Here is a 21,175-nt window from a genome sequence, read left to right on the forward strand (position 1 = left end):
GTGAACCAGGATGCAAATGCTTCACTTCTATTTATTTTATTTATTTATTTTATTACATGCTGGAATAGCTGCGCCTATTGAATTTGGTTGGTGCAAGCAGGTGAGAACTTTGTTTCAATCCATTCTGGATTATTATTATTTTTTTAAAAAAAATTGTGATTTTAATGAAACAAAACAAATCATGTATAAAACGAAAAAACAAATCAAAAACAAAACTTTGCATACATACTGTAAGAAATATGAGTATTCCATTAAATACAAAATTCTAAAACAAAGACAGAAAACTATGTGTAAACTAAAAGACTGATACTACAACATTGGAATGATAAAAGCTCACCACCTCTAATGCAATAGATTGAAGACCTAACATCACTAGCAATATTTGAAAGAGTGGTAAATACTGTAGGCTCCATTTACGAATGGACTTATATTTTGACATTTGGTCTGCCTGTGGATGTGTTATTCACTCCTTTTTCTCTTTTTTCATTTAGAATGTTGTAATATTTGAAACTGAGGACTTTGAAGTATGTAGTTATACTTGCATTCTTGTTTGTTTGTTTTTGTTTTATTGTTTTATGCCTGGCTCAAGGGGTCCTTCCTCAGAGTCAGGCATTGTAGGAGAGGGTGCCCCGGAAGATCACCTGCTTTCCAGCCAATGTAGCTCTTCAGAAAGCAGCAGTAGGGCTGGGCTGGGAGACAGACAGACGTAGGGCCTATTTAGTCAGCACGCTAAACCATGGTTAGGCCACTAGTCCTTTTGCAGCAAATGGTTAGTGAGCGTGTTTAAATCATGTTATGTAGCCACCAGGGTTAGGAAAAGTTCACACAAAACACTGACCCTGTTAAGACGACATACTAAGCCACGTTAAGTGTTTTGAGCTAAACATTATGGCTTAGCGTGCCGTGTGAACCATGACTTAGCATGCCATGTAAACCATTCCTAACCATGGTGACTTCATAACCATGGTTTAAGCATTCTTACTAATCATTTGCTGCAAAAAGGGTTAGTAGCCTAACCATGGCATAGCGTGTCATCTGAACAGGATTCACATGCCACGCAAAGCCATAATGTTCAGCTCAAAATACTTAACCACTGTGGTTTAGCGTGTCATCTGAACAGGGTCACAGTGACTATTTCAGAACCAATGAACATTTTATTTGAGATTGTGACATGCAAACTAGCTCAAAGAAATCACCTTTTCTATTTACTTCTCCAAATGTTCCCATGATCATCTGCACAAAACGAACCAACCTTAAATAGCTAAATTGGGAGTGAAACACCCATAGCTGCTCGCCTGCTCGTATGCAAATCTGAACAGACTCTGGAAGATTACGTTTGGCTCTGTAATACACACAAAGAACCAATGTTTACAGTCTGAGGCAAAAAATTATGACTTTTCTGGCCAAGTGTTCTGTCTATAACTGTGTGGAATTACAGAGCAAAGAAAAAGGACTCTGAGAGGGAAAACCAAAACAGAAAGAGATGTGTTGTTTTTTTAAGAGGGGGATATAGAAGGGTGGGGGCAACCCCCTCCCCAAAACAGAGATGATCTTGCACAAATGTCTGAGCTGGAAGTTCAAGGAAATTCTTGCTCATAAAAGATCCAGACGGGGAAATCCAAAGAGGTAGTAACAAATAGGGGTGTGCACGGACCCCCCGCTCCGCTTCACTTGCAGATCCGCCATTTTTCGGAGCGGGTCGCTCCGCCCCGCCCCCGCTCCGCCCACTTCCGCTCCGCTCCGCTCGGAGCTCCGGATCCGGATCCGGAGCTCCGTTTTTGCCCCCCCATAGGGTTGCATTGAAAGCTAAAAAAGTAAACAACTTTTTTTCCGTTGAAGTTAGAAACCTCACGTTTGGCACCATGACACCTCATGGGCGTATACACACACACGCCAAGTTTCAAGGCAATCCCATCATCCCCTGATTTTTGGCGAATTTTTGAAAATCGGGCACCCCACACACAACATCCCTGCGAGGTGGGCAGGGGAGGAGGGAGGGAAGGCAGGCAGGCATGCAGCTGGCATTTCTGGGGGCATAAGGAAGGGAGCCAAGGATAAGCCAGTAATGCATAGAAAATGGAATAAATCAATCAATAAACAAAGGAGGGGTGGAATTAAAAGCAGCAGTGTTGCTCAATAAACAGCAAGAAGAATTAAAAAAAAAAGGCTATATCTGTCTTTTACCAGCAATAGGGGGACGTGCCCGGGGGAGGGGGAAGTAGCTGCCAGTTCAAGACAGCCACCAACAGCTCTGAGAAGAAGTAAAACGCTCACTTCAACTCATAACAGGCATTGCTCCACCACTGAAAAGTGACCATTCACTTCAACTCATGATAGGCATTGCTCCACCGTTTTACTCTCTTTGGAAGGCTCTATGGCCTTCCAGTGCAGGAGAGAGTGGGGGCACGTCCACGATGAGATGCCCTAGGGGAGCTCATCCCCTTGCACCACATCGATTCAGTTGTTCACCAAGGTTAGGGTGGGGAGCAGTGCTGTGTTTTCTATCTCTTATTCTTGGCTTAGTATATGATTTCAGGTTGTGTTTGTGCATTTGGTGGGGCTACTGTGTTAAAAAACACGGGGAAAAGCCCGTTCAGATGAAGAAAGAGAAGTTTCCCAGAATCCCAAGTTACCTGTTTTGCCTATGCCCTCCTCCAACTTTGGGATCATCATGACCGGGAGCTGACTCTGCCCCTCAGCCCTTTGAAAAAGGTATTTTTCCCGCCGATTTTTAAAAAACTTCTAGCCCGCGACCCGTACGATGCAGAAAGTTGAGAGTGGTCTCAAAATGACCCCCATCCACGACTCTCTGTGCACAAGAATTTTCAGAACGATAGCTTAAACCCCCCCCAGTTATCCCCGATTCTTTCCCTCAATGCAATCCTATGGGCGAAAAGCCGAAACGGAGCCCCGCGGTTGACCCTATTTTTAAAAAACTTCTAGCCCGCGACCCGTACGATGCAGAAAGTTGAGAGTGGTCTCAAAATGACCCCCATCCACGACTCTCTGTGCACAAGAATTTTCAGAACGATAGCTTAAACCCCCCCCCAGTTATCCCCGATTCTTTCCCTCAATGCAATCCTATGGGCGAAAAGCCGAAACGCAGTTTGAGCCCCGCGGTTGACCCGATTTTTAAAAAAATATTGCACGTGAACCACAGCACGCAGAGAGGTGAGAGTGGTCTCAAAATGACCCCCATCCACGACTCTCTGTGCACAAGAATTTCCAGAACGATAGCTTCAAAAACAACGTAGTTATGCGCGATTATTTGCCGCAATGCAATCCTATGGCGAAATGTTTTCAAGATGGCGACCGGAGCGCTCCGACTGAACTCGGAGCTCCGAAAAATGGTCGCTTCTCTTCGCCTTGCTTCTAGGGGGTCCGCGGTCCGCTCCTACTCCGCCTCTGGGTAAGGCGGAGCAGGCCAATCCGCTACTGCTTCTACGCTCCTAATCGGAGCGGAGCACATCCCTAGTAACAAAGGTTGAGGTTTGTGAGCAGTTACACCTCTCTATCTGAGATCTGTCTTCTGGAAAACTGCTGACTGAGTCTTGGCATTTCATCAGCTCCAACTGCTGATTAACACAGCGCTGTTTTATATTTAACTCTCTGACCAGAGCAGGAGGAGTTGAGGGGGTGGGGTGGGATTGCACAGTTTATAAGGCAAGTAGCGGCAGCTACAAGGTTCTTCTTGTGTTAGTTTCCTCTGTCTGCACTCCTCCGCTGCATTCTTCTTTACCAGTCACTTTTCCTTTGGATAAAGCAAATATTATTTTTTCATTTACTGAGTGTCTAGTAGGGAAGTGGCTGGGAGGAGAAACAGGGAAAAGAAGAGTAAGCGAGAGAGAGAGAAAGAGAGAGAGAGAGAGAGAGAGTTAAACATAAACAAAATCTGTGGAGCCAATGCTTTAAAAGAAAGAAAGAAAGAAAGAAAGAAAGAAAGAAAGAAAGCTACAGTGCTGTTGCTTAATAAGCCTTTTTATGTTTAATGTTTAGCAGTTGTTCAGGAGAGTGGCGATGCAAGGCATGGATTTTGAAGACGAGTCATCCAAAAAGTACTGCATGAAGAGCAAGCATGTGGCCATTATCTGTGGCACAATAGCTGCCGTAGGCTTGATTTTGGGGCTTGGACTGGGGCTGGGATTAAGACCGCAGGCCTGCCCACCTTCAGAAGACAATGGGCCAGTGCCGGCTCCAGAGGAACTGGATCCCTGCCCTGCCCAAAATGATGAAAGTGGAAACTGGACCCAGTTCAGGCTGCCCACCTATGTCAACCCAATTCATTATGACTTGGAGCTGAGGCCCGAGATGGAAGAGGATCTTTACAATGGAACAGTCACTATCTACATCCAGTTAAGCCAGACCACCAGACACTTTTGGGTTCACCTCAGAGAGACAAAGATCACCGAAACGCCCCTGCTCAAGTCATCCTCAGGCCAGTTGATTGCTGTACAGCGTTGCTTCGAGTACAAGCAGCAGGAATATGTGGTGATCGAGGCAAAAGAAGAGTTAGCTCCTAGCACCTATTTGCTGACGATGAAGTTCCAAGGCCATTTAAATGGGTCCCTGGTTGGATTTTACAGAACAACCTATACGGAGAATGGAAACACCAAGTAAACCTCTCTCTTTTCCCCCTCCCCCCAAATATTTGCAATATAACTTTTAGCTCAACCTCTCTCTCTCTCTCCCTCCCTCCCTCCCCTCTTCCTCTCCCCCTCTCTCTCACTTTCCCTTTTCTCACCATAGGACTGTCATATGAATTTACAGAGTAATAAGAAAGCAAGCAGTTGGTCAGTGTGTAGGCAGATCATTCATGATGTCATTCTGGATTTTGGAGAATGGGTTTACCTCTGCTTCCTGATTCACCCCATACTTACAAAATTCAACAGTCATAAAACCAGTAGATTTCACTTGCGCTGGGACCTCATCTGGGGTTCACATTTTTCTCTTGAGAAATTACCCTTGTAAATCTATTATTTTGGTCATTTTAGTTACTATAGTCAGCCAGTGGAATGTGCACTTAACTGTGCCAAGACAATGAAGACTGTAAGTACCTTCTAAAGTAATGGGTCAGAGGGTTGTATCCAAAGTTAGTCCTACTTAGAGTAGAGCCATTGAAAGAAATGGGGCTTAAGTTAGATTAATATTGGATACAACCCAGAATGTATTCTTGATCTGGAGGCCTAATTTAAATATATTTAGAGCACAATCATATGCATATTTAGACAGAAAAAATCCTACAACTCTCAGCATGCTGGCTGGAGCATGCTGGGAGTTGCAGGACTTTTTTTTTTTTTTTGGCCTGAACATGCACAGAATTGCACCCTAAGTCTGATATAGTAAATGGAATTCACTTTAATTATGCAATAAATATCTACCTTGCCTTTCCAGTAAAATGCTCAAAAAAGCTTTAAAAATAAAATAAATAAAACCACAGACCTTTTAGTTCCCTGCAAGACATCTTCATCTGTTTAGCAACAATATGGCAGCATCCAGACTAATAGTTTACTGTTGCAAAATAGTGTGTGAAAATGTGTCAGAAGCAGGATGGATGGCAGCATGGCTGCTGTCTCCAATACTCCTGACCGCAGCAACTTCAAGATGTTAGTTGCAGAGGCAAGAATGGTGTTTCCAGCTGGACCTGGCCCCAGCCACTTTGGACTCCATCATAAGTGTGCTTAAGGTTACAGCCTGTGAGAAATCATAGAATTGTGGAGTGGAAGGGACCACAAGGATCATCTACTCCAACCCTCTGCAATGTGCAGGCAAACCAATTAAACCACCCACGAGAGGTGGCTGTCCAGGCTCTTCTTAAAATCCTCCAGAGATGGAGAACCCACAACCTCTGTAGGGGTTCTACTGTTGTGCAGATCTTACTGTCAGGAAGGTTTTCATTATATTTAAGTGAAATGGGGGCAGGATCTACACTATTCATTACACCGTTGTTTAAGTGCATTGTTGCGTCCTCCCTTGCTACGTTACAAAATGCAACTTGAGCCCAGTCAATTGAAATACCTTTTCTTCTATCGTTTTACCCCGGCACACTCTTCTTTAGAACGTTCTTCATTATGCTCATACCGGCTCTGAAGTAAACCTCCTTCTTCCGGTGACTCTGAGCTAGACCTGCCGGGATAAGCCGGCAGGGAGGCGGGGCGATGCGTAGGGACGAGGGAAGCCCTGCAGCATCTTAAAGGGGCCACGTGCGCCCCGAAAGATAAGCGGTTTTTTAAAAAAATTAAGCCTCTGTTCCCTCTTTCACCACCCTCCCTCCCCCTCCCCCTCCCCCTCGTCATGTTGTGCCAGCTCTCCCTCCCCTAGAAAAGCCCTCACTTGTCCTAATCAGGAAGCAAAGACCATGGTCACGAGACATGACTTTGAAAGACGGCATTGAATACAACGAAAGGTTGGGGCACATTGTTAGTTTTAAAACGATTTTAACAGAAAATGGAACGGTTTTAAAAGTCAGAAGAAACGTAACAACAACAGCATCATGTGACTGCTGACGTCATCTCTGCCAACTTGTTACGTTTCATCTAGACAAGTGTAGACGGGAGGTTAGATAGCTGTAACTTATTCCATTATTCCAGGTCCTAATTTATATGGCAATGGAAAATAGTTCTTGACCATCTTCCCTGTAGCACCCTTTTATGTACCGGAACACTGCTATCATGTCTCCTCTCAGTCTTCCTTTCTCCAGACTGCTCCAAAGCCATTGACTTTGGAGCAGACTCTCTGTTGTGCTACAGGGCCAGGGCCAGGTTCATGGTAAGGTAGCACATTTTGGCTAAATCTTAGGAGAAACTTCTTAACATTAAGAGCTGTTTATCAGTGGGACAGACTGTGTTGGCAAGTAGTGGGCTCTCCTCATCTGGAGGTATTTAAGCAGCCATCTGTCTGGGATGCTGTTGTAGGAAGATTCCTACACTGAGCAGAGCATTGGACCAGATGACCTGCAAGGTCCCTCCCAACTCTAAAATTCTCTGATTCAATTAGCTTTTCATTATTTGATAAGCTTTTCTTAGATACTGTGGCTGGTCAGTAGCTGTTTTCGGTTGGGTGGATGCTGTCTGTAAGCATGTCCCACCCATGGCTTGTGAGAGGGAAGTGTGCTTGTCTGGAATGGCCTGCAGCTCATTGATGGAACATTAGGTAGGATCTATGGGTGACAATAAGTGGTGTTCTGTCATTTTCTTATTTATTTTGTTATTTACAATATATACCGCTCAATATCTAAAACAGATTCTGGAGTGGTGAAGTTAGGTATAAATAGTAAAAGAAAGTGATTTAAAAAGCAAATTAAAATTGTTCAATTTAAAAACAAAGGAACCAGAAAAATAGTGGCTAGTCAGCTGAGGAAGGCTCCTCGAAACAGAGTTGTTTTCAGGAGGTGCTGGAAGCAGCAGGGAATTCTACAGAGAAGGGGCCACTACACGAAAGGCTCTTCTCCTGGTGGATTCCAATCAGGCCAAAGGTCCATGTGGAACTACCAGGAGCATGCCCTCCAAGAACATCAGTGACTGTGCAGGTTGGTAAGGAGGAAGGCGCTCTCTCTGGTATCCTGGTTCAAAATTGTTTAGGGCTTCATACACTAGCACCAAAACCTTAACCTGGCCCAGTAGCTAATAGCCAGCCGGTACAATTCCTTCAACACAGGAGTTACATGCTGAAAAGAGGCATCTCCTGACAACAGCAGAGCTGCTGCATCTGCACAAGCAGTCTTAAGGGCAGCCCCACATAGCAGTCTTAAGGGCAGCCCCACATATAGTGCATTGCAGTAATCCAGTCTTGAGGTTACTAATGTCCATACCACTGTGGCCAAACTATCCCTGTGCAGAAGAGGCCTGTCTTGTAGTAAATTATTTCTGGGTACAAATCTGGCTCTCCCCCACCACCTTTTTTCTGTGTTGCCTGGGTAACGTAGTTTGAGAAATGCCTGATGTAAATCCTTAAATTGTGAGTCTCTGTTTGCTGAGTCTGAACAGAGGTGGTTGTATTATAGGGCTCAGCTTTAGAGAATGGATTTTGTGGTGTATTCTGCATGGAAGGTGCAAACATGCATTTGTAGCAGTTGGTAGGTTTCCAATATGGCAGTGCTTATGAGACCATTATGTTTGCACAGTGATATCCAGAAAGTGACCCTGTTGGGTGGACTGATGGTCCATGCAACAGGTTCATCCATCAGCAGCATGATGATGGGTGAAAGTTACTGAAGTACTGGTGATCCCCAGAATTCTGTGGGTGAAAAAACACCCAGTAAAAATGGTGTAAAGTCCTACCTAAGATACAGAGTGTCTCTCCAGGATCTGTGCTCTGCAAGATTGGTCTAATTTCTTGGAGAAAATGAATTTATACTTAAGGGGGAAAATGCACCAGCAACCTGTTCCATAGTCCTTGACTAATTTAGTCCCATTTACTTCAATGGGACCACCACAGCAGTTTAAATCCAGAGTTGGATTGTGTACTGGAAATTGTTCACTGAAATCTGAATTTCACTGAAAATCTGAATTTGACCCAAAAGAGAGAAAGAAAGCAATTTATTTCAGCTTCAGTCCTGTTTTATTTTGGGAACAACATCTGGATGCATTTATAGATGCATGTTAATAATATTCAGAATGTTTCCTCCCTCATCTCCCTTCTGGTTCTCATTTTTAAGGCCTAGACATTGTAATACAAGCCAAGGGGGCAGGGCAAACCTTGAATAAAGGACAGAGCTTTGTTATAATCTCATATGATAAATTTTGAAAGTGATGTACAATATTTTGTTTTTATTGCCATTTCCTCAGTAAAAAGAGAGGAGGCATGCTGTCAAAAGAAATAAGAAATGCAGCATAGATAACTTTTTGCTGATGTTGTTGCAGAGCACAATCTAATGGAAAGTAGATTCATGGCATTCATTGAAATGAATGGGAGCTATGCAATGCTTCTGCATTACTCCCAGTTGTGTCTATGGAGCTTGCTCCCTTTCAGTTCATATTGAAACAAGAAAGACCTTGCTGTATTATCACATTATAAATATTCTGAAAGTTTCCATTCATACCGGTAGTGGAATGCAAGGACAGAAAAACTTCAGAATAGAGTACTGCTTTAAAAGCAATCACTTATAAAATATCACCTTTTTGTGAGTTGTTAATGTAATCTATGAACAGGCAGTGGAGAAAGGAACAATGAATAGTTGAAACTCCATTACCACAAAATAATAATAATAATAATAATAATAATAATAATAATAATAATAATACATTGAAACAAAGTGCTGTTTTTCCATGCTTAATAATTCAATATCTTAATACTATTAAATAGCACAGATTTTTTTTCATACAAGATGTAAAGGGAATATTAACTACATATGATCTAAACTAGTTAAAACAAATTTAAATTGTCTTAAATTCATAATATATCTTTTGTGGATGATGCATCACTATCCCAACAGTTCATGAATGTAAGCTATCATTCTACAAATAAGTTTGCTTTCTGCCTGCCTTCTTTAATCACATATAAGAGGTACAGATGCCCATAATTTTGTATTCAAACAAATTTTGTTCCCATTATCTCAGACTTGAAAATATGCCAGATATCTGATATTTTGCATGAAGTACGTGTAGTGTCCATATAAGAGACAAGTCCCACATAATTTGAGTGTAAGAGAGGAGGAGTGATCACTCCCTCTAACAGGACACTTTTTTATACCCAGTCAACCCCTGAGGACTTCTAAGGTAGGATGTGGAGGGTGGCAAATGCCATGTGCCCACTGACGGGAGTCCTGATAGAATCATAGAATAGAAGAGTTGGAAGGGGCCTAAAAGGCCATCGAGTCCAACCCCCTGCTCAATGCAGGAATCCACCCTACAGCATACTTGACAGATGGTTGTCCAGCTGTCTCTTGAATGCCTCTACTGTGGGAGAGCCCACAACCTCCCTAGGTAACTGGTTCCATTGGCATACTGGTCTCACAGTCAGGAAGTTTTTCCTGATGTCTAGCCGGAATCTGACTTCCTATAACTTGAGCCCGTTATTCTGTGTCCTGCACTCTGGGAGGATCAAGAAGAGATCCTGGCCCTCCTCTGTGTGACAACCTTTTAAGTATTTGAAGAGGGCTATCATGTCTCCCCTCAATCTTCTCTTCTCCAGGCTAAACATGCCCAGTTCTTTCAGTCTCTCTTCATAGGGCTTTGTTTCCAGACGCCTGATTATCCTGGTTGCCCTCCTCTGAACACGCTCCAGCTTATCTGCATCCTTCTTGAAGTGTGGTGCCCAGAACTGGACACAATACTCTAAATGAGGCCTAACCAGGGCCGAATAGAGAGGAACCAGTACCTCACGTGATTTGGAAGCTATACTTCTATTAATGCAGCCAAAAATAGCATTTGCCTTTCTTGTCGCCATATCGCACTGTTGGTTCATATTCAGCTTGTGATCTACAACAATTCCAAGATCCTTCTTGTTTGTAGTATTGCTGAGCCAAGTATCCCCCATCTTGTAACTGTGCATTTGGTTTCTATTTCCTAGAAGTAGAAGGCATTTATCCCTATTAAATTTCATTCTGTTGTTTTCAGCCCAGCACTCCAGCCTATCAAGATCACTTTGAAGTTTATTTCTGTCTCCCAGGATATTAGCTATCTCACCCAATTTTGTGACATCTGCAAATTTGATAAGCATTCCCTGCACCTCCTCATCCAAATCATTAATAAAAATGTTGAAGAGCACTGGGCCCAGGACTGAGCCCTGCGGCACCCCACTCGTTACCTCCCCCCAGTTCGAGAAGGTTCCGTTGATAAGCACACTTTGAGTCCGATTCTGTAGCCAACTGTGAATCCACCTAATAGTTGTTCCATCTATGCACCTTAAAGTAGGCCCAGGTTGGCCAGGTGCTCTGTAGAGCCCTGTTGGCCACTCTCCTGCTGTGGCAAATGCTGTAGCAGGAAAGCACCTGTTGCGGCTCTCTGAAGCAGCTGCCGCTGCCGCCACCACCACCACCGCTCACCCTATGCCTCACTCTGAGGAAAACAGCCAGGTGGCTGCTCTGCAGAGCCTTGCCTGCTGTTCCCCTGCTGCTGCAAAGACAACAGCAAGAGAGTGACCAGTGTGGCTCTCCACAGAGCCTGTCCATCAAATGCCTTGCTCTGAGGGGTCCTTTTTTCAGGGCAAGGCATTAGCGGGAAGGTGACCCTGAAGATCAACTGTGCTGCCACAGTACAGACAATCTCCAAGGCCCACCAATTCTGGCTCTGAGAGAAGTAAGCTCCATTGAGTTCAATGGAACTTTCCTAGGTTCGCATATATAGGATTACAGCCCAAGTCTACAAACTGATACACACTTACCTGGAAATAAGCCTCACTGGAAACAATGAGACTTGCTTCTGAGTAGACCTGTATAGTATGGCACTGAATGGACGTCATAGTAGAAAGATGTCCAGCTATCTGAAACCTGTGCTTTGTTTGCTTTTAGCTTCTTTAAAGAATCTGATGTTACTTCTAACTTTAGGCTCTCTTCAACTCTCTTCCTTTGCCCAGCCAATATTTGTGGAAGAGGCAGCAACTGTAAATATCCTTGATTATTCTTAGCCTTGTGGTTATTTTTCCTATATAGCATTCCCCCTGCTCAAAAAAATATTCTGGAGTAGCAATATTTCACACTGCCAAGCCTCCCATTGTGCTCCCCTTCCCACATAATCTTCTATTTGGCATGCCAATCGTTTATCCCCTTTCCACTGATTTTCAGGTGTTTTTTTTATTTTGTAAATGTTTGATTTTTGGAAGTATGTGATCAATAGTATCACATTGCTTTCGGAATTCTTCTGAGGGCCAAAGCAGTCATGAGAACAGATGTGTGCAGGCACTTAATGGGCCTGCTTTTCCCCCTGGAGGTAGAGTGTGGGATAGCATCAGGATAAAAGCATGCGAGGGGGGCGGGCGGGCATGGATCCTCCACACACACTACAATCCTTCCCCACCCCTGTTCTATTAACTTAAGCCAAGGAAAGAAACTTCTACTGGCACCAATGGAAGCTCCTGTCCCAGGACTAATAGCAGCATTGGGAGGTGCAGTCATGACCTAAATTACCAATAGTGACTTGGACATGGGGGCTGTCTATATGTCCTCCTTGCCCTGCAGTGGCTGTGAATCACCACTGCATCGGTTACACAATTCATGGCCACCCTGGGGCTTTTCCCCAAAGCTGAGCACTACAAAAGTTGGGGACTTACTCAGACTTTTCCCTTTGAAGCAAGGACACCATGTCCCTCCTGCATGTGGCCTCACTCTGTGGTCAAGCCAGGGCCATTCCGGGGTGGATGGCGACTGCTGACTAGTTGCCAGAAACTGGGCAGAGGTTAGGGGGCGGGCCCAGTGAGCCAAATGCCCTCTGGAAAGCCTATGTTGCCTCCTGAAATTTAAATTATCCACTGCCACCACACAGCAGCAAAACTGCAGGGTTTAGTGCCAAAGTGGCAGCAATGGAATTAAAGGGAGAGAGGCCACTGAAGCCGTAGCACCATCACAGATTGTGGGTGGCACCAGATTGTGGCATGATACTGGGCCTCAGTTCAGCACCTAAGGGCTGTTGGAGCCCAAGACTCCTAAATCTGAAACCTCCTTTCTATTCTCCAACAAGGACACAGGGTCTGGAAGGGTCAATCAGGCTGAGGGGCTATATAAGAGCTTAGATGGTCAGTTAAGTCAGCCCTTGTAGAACTAGTGATACCATCAAGTCTTGTGATTAGTCAGCTCGCTGGTCGAACAAGCCTGTACCAGTGTTTTACAAATTTGCTAATAAGTTCAGAATTGATGGCGAGCTTCTGAGCATGTGCAGTCTGTGTCTAAATAATGCTATTTTCTGTGCATGCACAGAGTTGGTTGGATTAACTCTTTTATTGCTTATGCTAAACTGTGATGATATCAGAACTTTCTCTTACTCCCATCAGATTGGATTTGGGTCATTGTAGTTTGTACAGTTCTTTTATTTTGTTATTATTATTATTATTATTTATTTATATAGCACCATCAATGTACATGGTGCTGTACAGAGTAAAACAGTAAATAGCAAGACCCTGCCGCATAGGCTTACAATCTAATAAAATCATAGTAAAACAATAAGGAGGGGAAGAGAATGCAAACAGGTACAGGGTAGGGTAAGCAGGCACAGGGTAGGGAAAAACTAACAGTAGAAAGTAACAGTAGAAGTCTGCACAACATCAAGTTTTAAAAGCTTTAGGAAAAAGAAAAGTTTTTAGTTGAGCTTTAAAAGCTGTGGTTGAACTTGTAGTTCTCAAATGTTCTGGAAGAGCGTTCCAGGCGTAAGGGGCAGCAGACGAAAATGGACGAAGCCGAGCAAGGGAAGTAGAGGCCCTTGGGCAGGCGAGAAACATGGCATCAGAGGAGCGAAGAGCACGAGCGGGGCAATAGTGTGAGATGAGAGAGGAGAGATAGGAAGGAGCTAGACCGTGAAAAGCTTTGAAGGTTAACAGGAGAAGTTTATATTGGATTCTGAAGTGAATTGGAAGCCAATGAAGAGATTTCAGAAGCGGAGTAACATGGTCGGAGCGGCGAGCCAAGAAGATGATCTTTGCGGCAGAGTGGTGAACAGAAACCAACGGACTGATGTGAGAAGAAGGAAGGCCAGAGAGAAGAAGGTTGCAGTAGTCCAACCGTGAAATAACCAGTGCATGAACAAGCGTCTTGGCAGAAGAGACAGACAAAAATGATCGAATCCTGGCAATATTATACAGGAAAAATCGACAAGATTTAGCTACTGCCTCAATATGAGGAATAAAGGAGAGCGAGGAGTCGAAGATAAAGCCAAGGCTACGAGCTTCCTTGACTGGAGTAAGCGTAACATCATTGACAGTAAGAGAGAATGAGAGATGAGGAGAAGGTTTAGGAGGAAAAACAAGCAATTCAGTCTTTGCCATGTTAAGCTTCAAGCGACGATGAAGCAGCCAAGCTGAGATATCTGAAAGACATGCCGAGATACGATCGTGAACATCAGGAGAAAGTTCCGGAGATGACAGATATGTTGTTCTGCAAGTAAACATGCTGCTGGTGGTTGGGGAGTTCCTATGATAGGCCATGCAAAAATAACCAGTCAGGAAGGGGGTGCATAAAATGGTGATACATGAAACACTATACATTTCTAAATGACAACTCCCAAGACACACGTTGTTATTTGCATGCATAAAAGCTAATTTGCACTGAATAAAAGTTGGTTTTAAGGGACAACTCTCATCAGAGCCTACATGGCGGAGTTTGTTATTCTCCATGGAAATAATGAATTCACCCCGGGGGAAGTTCAGCCAGTTGTCTCTTTGTTTGGACCTGTCCAGGGTACTGAAGGACCTGGCTCGGGCTGCTCTTGCTTTCTGACCCATGACCTTTGGGTAGCTAAAAGCTTATCTCCCTTATGTCCCCTGCTCCTGCTATCTGTTCTAAACGTCTGCCTTGCCTGCTTCCTCCATACTTCAAAGTGTGCTCACCCTTCCCAGGACTGGACAGCTTACAGCCCAGTTTTATGGCCACATTTTCCAGTACATTCCCACCACCTCACTGATAAACAATCCAAACCCTAGCTATATGCTGTTGTTAAGGTTTGTAGATGCCACTATGAGTTGTTTATGATCAGTTAAGCATTTAAGGTTCTGCCAAGGACAAACTACAACATTGACAAATTGGCTGTTGAGATAACTTACAGAACGTTAGGAAAGTTACAAGTTATGATCCTCACTCTTAATTACTTCTTTTTTCTTTTCAAAAGGGGGAAAAACACCTTACTTTTTTATAGCTCCAAGTATTTGCAGACGTATAGTTGGAAAACTACCAGCATTTTAAATTAATTGAAGAGACAACGTAGTTGTACTTTCCCATCAATCATGCTCTATCACTGAACGCTATGTTGATAAGAAGAGCGCAATTCCATTTAGGGAACAGATACTTTATGTAAAACTTGGCAACAATTTTAATGACCCTTTTTCCCTTAGTCATTTACATTCTGTGCAGGTAAGACATTTTGGTACCAGCTGTTAAGGTACACATCATCATACCATTATGTACTACTAGTGTCCCATACCAATATTTTTTTCTGTATCGATCAATATTCCAAACATTTTGAGATTGCCATTATACTGTCCTATGAACAATGAAAGGTAAATGTGCAAGGTTATCTCAGAGTGATCAATGTCCATGATATGTATGTACAGTTCCCAGGTGGCTTTTGACAAGCTGCTTAAAGCCATGCATCACACATAAATCCCATAGCTGGAATAAAAATCTAGACTTCCTTGCAAAAGCTGCCTGTTTCTATAAAGGATATAATGTGGGCTCAAATAATAGAGATTCATATGGTTGCTAAAAAGGTACAATTCACATGACCAAATAGGCATGCTGAGAATGAATATTGAATTATTTTATTATTATTATTATTATTATTATTATTATTATTATTAATAATAATAATAATAATAATAAATAAATAAATAAAGGTGATAGTTCCTGGAACTAATGTGGCTCCTGCTTGAAAAATAAAGACAATCAGTAAATTTAGTTCAGTATATGACCTGCTCTTCACTCAAACCATATTTACTGTATCACCATAAAGTTGCTAAAAGCAGGTTGAAATATGGTGTGGTAAATGCAGGCTAAGAAACAAATTGGGTGCATAGCAAAACAATAGCATATATTTACTTTGTAAAATGACATCTTTGATTATTGAAAAATTGAGGGATAGGGATTAGATTCTCACTTCCTTTTATTTATTTCAGATGAAGGATTTGTTTTACTGTCTTGATTCACAATGTATATATCCATTTGAGAATAATGATTTAATGCAACTATCTCATTTATTTCAAAAGGAGCATAGCAGCCACTGACCATGAGCCAACAGACGCGCGGAAATCGTTTCCTTGCTTTGATGAACCTAACAAAAAGGCGACGTATAACATATCTATTATCCATGAAAGCTCCTATGAAGCTCTATCAAACATGCCAGTGAAGGTATGCATTCTGCCATCAAATGTCTTTGTCTCTATGTGTACGATTTATCAACCTGGTAGCAGTTATCAACAAATCACTTGTTCTGGAGTAATCCTTTAGTGTGGGGATAGAGAACCTCCAGCCTGTGGGCCAGGTCTCCCCATCTGACCCTCTGAGGCTCCTCCCTCTCTGAAGCCCCATCACTTGTAGAAGAGAGAGGGGAATCAGCTCCATTGGGAGCCACCTTCTCAAAGCACCTGAATTGGTGGTTCCATTGGGAAAGGTGAGGGACGAGTAAAGCTGGCTGAGATGATGGCTTAGTTGGCTTTGCTTGTTCCTCAGCTTTCCAGATGGAAATGGCAAGGGATGAGCAAAACCAAGTCAGGAGCCACCATGTCAAGGCACCTGGAGAACTTTGGACCAGCAGTTCCTGAAGAAGGACTCTGTGTGTGTGTGTGTGTGTGTGTGTGTGTGTGTGTGTGTGTGTGTGAGAGAGAGAGAGAGAGAGAGAGAGAGAGAGAGAGAGAGAGAGAGAGAGAGAGTGGTTTGAGGGTGAGAGTGGATGTGGCTCTGCTCAGTTTGGGCTGTGGCTTGAGACATTGCTGGCATGTGACCCCTGGCATCTTTCCCCAGAACCATTGTGGACCTCAGGACCTTGCCTTAGTGATCCTTTGGGGGAGTGAATTATAGCCTATTAGAGGAACTACTGGATATTAAGAGTTACTTGCTATTTAGGGCATATGTTAGGGAATATGTTCCGTATTTGTTGAATCATAGATGGGAATGTTTGTCAAAACCCCTTTTCTAAACAAAGTTCATAGGTTCACAAATGATTATTTTTAGCTCCCCTGGCTCAAATTCCAAGTCTTCTATAGAAGCCAATCATATAAGTTCACTGCCTCTTGGATATGCAGTGGAAGAGTTTTGTGGATCACAGCCAAAGGAATTTCCAATGAATAGCCTAATTGAAAGTCAAAGCCAACACATCACTTTGAATGAATGGTCCCCAAATTTCAAATTAAGTGCACAATGAAAATGAAAATTCCAACCACACAAACATCTGGCTCAAGACATTCACCAAGATATTTCACATAAATGTCAGTTTCTATTGTATAGAACATACAGTTCTAGAAATTGTATGTTCCTGTAATGGAAGAAAAAGAAGAAAGATGCAGAATTATAACACATCACTATCTTCTATATTATTGCTAAAGTACAGATGTTCCTTTTACTGTATGATGGCTGGACATGTCACAATCTAAAAGGCCAAAATCTGTGCATACTTGTGCAGAATATATCCCATTTATTTCAATGGGACATATGCACAGAATTATGCACTAGACTGTGGCAAATAACTTCATAGAGTTCCCACCATTTTACATTCTGGTTAAAATTCTGTGGATATTCCTAGTATTTTCTTCATCAGAGATGGGAAACATCTCCCATCAGCCATAACCAGAATAGCCAATAGTGTGGTATTATGGGAGTTGCAGTCCAGCAACAAGTGTGTTGTATACAATGATAAGCTTAACAACCTGACATATATATCTATAGACATTCCTATCACAATTTTCTCACACTACCTATTTCATATTCTTCTAAGGGAGGGAGGAAGTTAGATTTTTTTTAAGCAGCCCCGGATGATCTCACTGGTGCTTCATAATGAATGTCATCCAGTAAGCCATGCACTGGCAGAAACATAAGTTCAGCTAAACTATCACAACATCAGCTTCAGTTTATGTTATGAAGAACTATGGCAAATCAATGGATAATCAATCAGTTATGACATTCAAATAGTGCATGTAATGTTTAGAGTGTTTAGTTTTATGGGGACCACAAACATGCTAGGTGCCTATATAATAAGCACATACACAGCATTGTTTTCTAGTCTACATCATGGAAATGGCAGGAAAGTAAGTATATAACATTTCACAGGGAGGGAGGTGGATAGAAATGATTACCTCCCTTATCTCAGGTCTACCGGAAATGTTAGTATAATTTTAAAGAAGCAAAATCAAAATATATTGGATCAGCAGAGCCCAAGAAGCAATTATTTATGATTGCAGTAAAGTATGGCTTCTGTTGAGCAGATCTTCAGATGGAAGTTCTACCAAAAAAGTATGAAGTAAAATTGCACCAGTGGGGTTGGATCCAGCTTCTTTTCTGCTGGTGGAAATATTCCTTGAGCAGAGCTCCATTCAGCATGCTCCCATCAGAGGAAGAGGAGGATGCATGATCTTTGCCAAGTTCCCTTCCAGCATGTACCATGCAGTTGTGGAGGTTCCTTCAATCCTCTGGGATAAATTTGAGGGGAGGGCATAGAAGACTGCAGCAGGATGGGAATGGACAAAGATCGCCTTCCCCTGTTTTTGCCAGCTGAATTCCTCCACTGGACCAGAGGCCTTCCAAAAACACAAGGAGCACATCCATCCATGGAGCGCAGAATTTGGATCCAACCCATCATCCTTCAATAATGCTTCATAACATTTCCCACTTATTAATCTGTAAAGAGTGGACTGTTTCTTGTCTAAGCTAATTCCTCTTTGACATTAAATTCAGTGAAAAAGTAGTCATCCATGTTTCCCCCCATAACTAACTGAAGAAAGGATACACATGACTTACCTCTCCCAGAACTGGAATGCTTTCATGGCCATTAGAAGAACCGTCTTACAGAAGGAGGAGACCATTGAATGTAAATCACATGGTTAGGGTCCCCCTTTAAATGTCAGAATTGAAACTGGGGGGGAAATCCTACTTCAAGAGCATTGATGCTGAAAAGGGACAGATTATATGTGCAGAAAACAAAGAAACCAATGTTTTTTCTTGCTTCCATCCTGCACATATAGATATCATAAAAGATTTCAGTGCTTTACTTGTGAACATAGCAGTGCTTTCCTTTAGCAGTACTTTACAGCATTGAACAACATACCATGTGTCATTATTTACCCACACTTTTTTTCCAGGAAACAGAAGTATTGGGTAATGGTTGGACTCAGACAACATTCCAAAAGTCTGTCCCAATGAGCACTTACTTGGTGGCTTGGGCGGTGCACCAGTTTCAGTGCATACCAAGAGAGTCATCCCGAGGAGTTCCTGTAAGTCTTTTGTTGACTATTAAGAAATTTCTGCCATGTTTTTATCAATGATGATGCCCTTTGCAGAATGAAAACTAAGCAATGGCTTTGATTAAATAGCATGTTATGGATGGTTTGTCGTCATCATTTTCCCCACCCCCATTTTTCGTATAGTGCAGGTGAATAGAAACCCTATTTAGAAAAGCCTCTTCCCATTTATGTTTTTTTTTAAAAAAAAAATAAAACATAAAACTTGGGTCTAGGTTGAATCTTAATTTGGGCATAGTTAATTGTGACAGTGGTTCTTAATTGAAAACAAGGAGATTGAATTTAGTTGTGACTAGCTTATTCTGATGCAGTTTACAGTCCAAATCTGTAGCCATGCCTCCTTAGAAGTAAGCTTCATTGAATTAAATAGAACTTACTTCCAGGGGAATACCTATTGGATAGCAGCCTAAAACTCCTTTCAGACATTCTCCCCTAGATGCACAGTGGACCATGGAGGAGGGAATACCACTGGCCCCTTTGGCTCTTTGCATGGAAGTTAGGGGCAGGATCAACAGGATACAACAGCATCAAGGGTGGGGCCAGGAGCACAGTCCCTCTCCCTCCTCTTTGCGTGAACTCCCCCACCCCACCCACTAAACCAATTTTTGCATCCTGACAATCCCCGAGAGAACTACATATCTGTCAGCCTAGGCTTGGGAGGGTTAAAACATCAGAGAAATTGAGATTTTCACTATACCTATACCTTAGTTCAATAAATAGACCTTCTAGCTCGGTAACCTTCCACAATCCCTAGGAAACAATAATTGCCAAGGTCTTTGTTCCTCATCACAATACAGATTTCCAGCTTTTGCTTTTCACTGATTCACAACCACTACCATCACCTGTCTCTCCCATACCATTTACACAGCAACTGTTGTAGTTTAACTACATAAGAACATAAGAAGAGCCATGCTAGATCAGATCAAAGGTCCATCTAGTTTCCACAGTGGCCAATCAGTTGCCTATGGAAAACCCACAAGCAGGCCATGAATGAAATAGCACCATCCAGCTCATGATCCTCAACAGCAGTATATATAGGCATACTGCTTCTGATACTGCAGGTAGCATATAGCCATCAGAACTAGTAGCTATTGATAGCCTTCTCTTCCATGACTTTGTCCTATCCCCTTTTAAAGCCATCTAAATTGGTGGCCATTACAACATCTTGTAGTAGCAAATCCCATAGTTTAATTATGCTCTGTGTGAGGTACTTCCTTTTATCACCCCTGAATCTCCCACCGATGTGCTGCACATCCCTGATGTCCTGTTCCCACCCATTTCCAGAAAACCATTATCATTTTCTGGTGGAGTGATGTCAAGCAAGCCAGACAGTGTCTCCACCCACAAACAATCCCTCACAAAGGCTTTGGTTATATCAAAGTTTAGCTGGATCTGGGCTTATTTGTATGTTGCACTTTGCTTTGGCTGTATTTATTAAAAGTGTTATGGGATCATTATGTGCTAAGAACATGATGGAACCAATTACTTATGGAGGTCATGGGCTCTCCCACATTAGAGGCCTTCAAGATGCAGCTGCAGAGCTCTTTCAGGTATACTTTAAGGTAGATTCCTGCATTCAGCAGGGGGTTGGACTCGATGGCATTATAGACCCATTCCAACTCTACTGTTCTATGATTCTAAATGCTCTCCTGGACCAGATCAAAAGGTCCAGCATGTAAGTTTCCAATAACAGACAAGCAGATATCCCAAGAGAATTCTCAGCAGTGCATGGTGGTAGTTACCATCTCTGTTGATTGTCTCCTCTCTTCAGTGATGAGAATTATACTGCTTCCATGGATGGCAATTCCATTTTCAGTTTCTTCACTAATGGCCATTTGTAGATCTGGTCATCACAACAGGTTGTGGTATCACAAAGCAACACTTCCCCCCTCTCTCTCTTCATTCATCAGCTCTGCTACTGCTACTACTGATTCTTCAGCCCAGGGGTAGGCACCCTGTCACCCTTTAGATGTGTTGAACTACAATTCCCATCAGTCCTATGGTGATGATTTATGGTAGTTGAAGTCCAAAATTTCTGGAAGTTATCAGGTTGCCTACACCTACTTCAGCCTTAAACCTCAAAGACATAAGC

The 21,175-nt window shown here is 42.7% G+C and overlaps 1 protein-coding gene across 1 annotated transcript in view; it reads left to right on the top strand.

The window, feature by feature from the left end:
- The first annotated feature begins 3,705 nt into the window (after nt 1-3,705).
- ENPEP (glutamyl aminopeptidase) overlaps nt 3,706-21,175 on the top strand; it is a 66,653-nt gene continuing 49,183 nt past the window's right edge. Inside the window, exons 1-3 of the mRNA XM_063135874.1 lie at nt 3,706-4,613; nt 15,841-15,982; nt 18,925-19,056. Coding sequence (XP_062991944.1) covers nt 4,018-4,613; nt 15,841-15,982; nt 18,925-19,056 — 870 coding nt within the window. The 5' untranslated portion in view covers nt 3,706-4,017. The remainder of the gene's footprint in view (nt 4,614-15,840; nt 15,983-18,924; nt 19,057-21,175) is intronic.

This window comes from Elgaria multicarinata, chromosome 10, assembly GCF_023053635.1.
Source record: "Elgaria multicarinata webbii isolate HBS135686 ecotype San Diego chromosome 10, rElgMul1.1.pri, whole genome shotgun sequence".
NCBI lineage: Eukaryota > Metazoa > Chordata > Lepidosauria > Squamata > Anguidae > Elgaria > Elgaria multicarinata.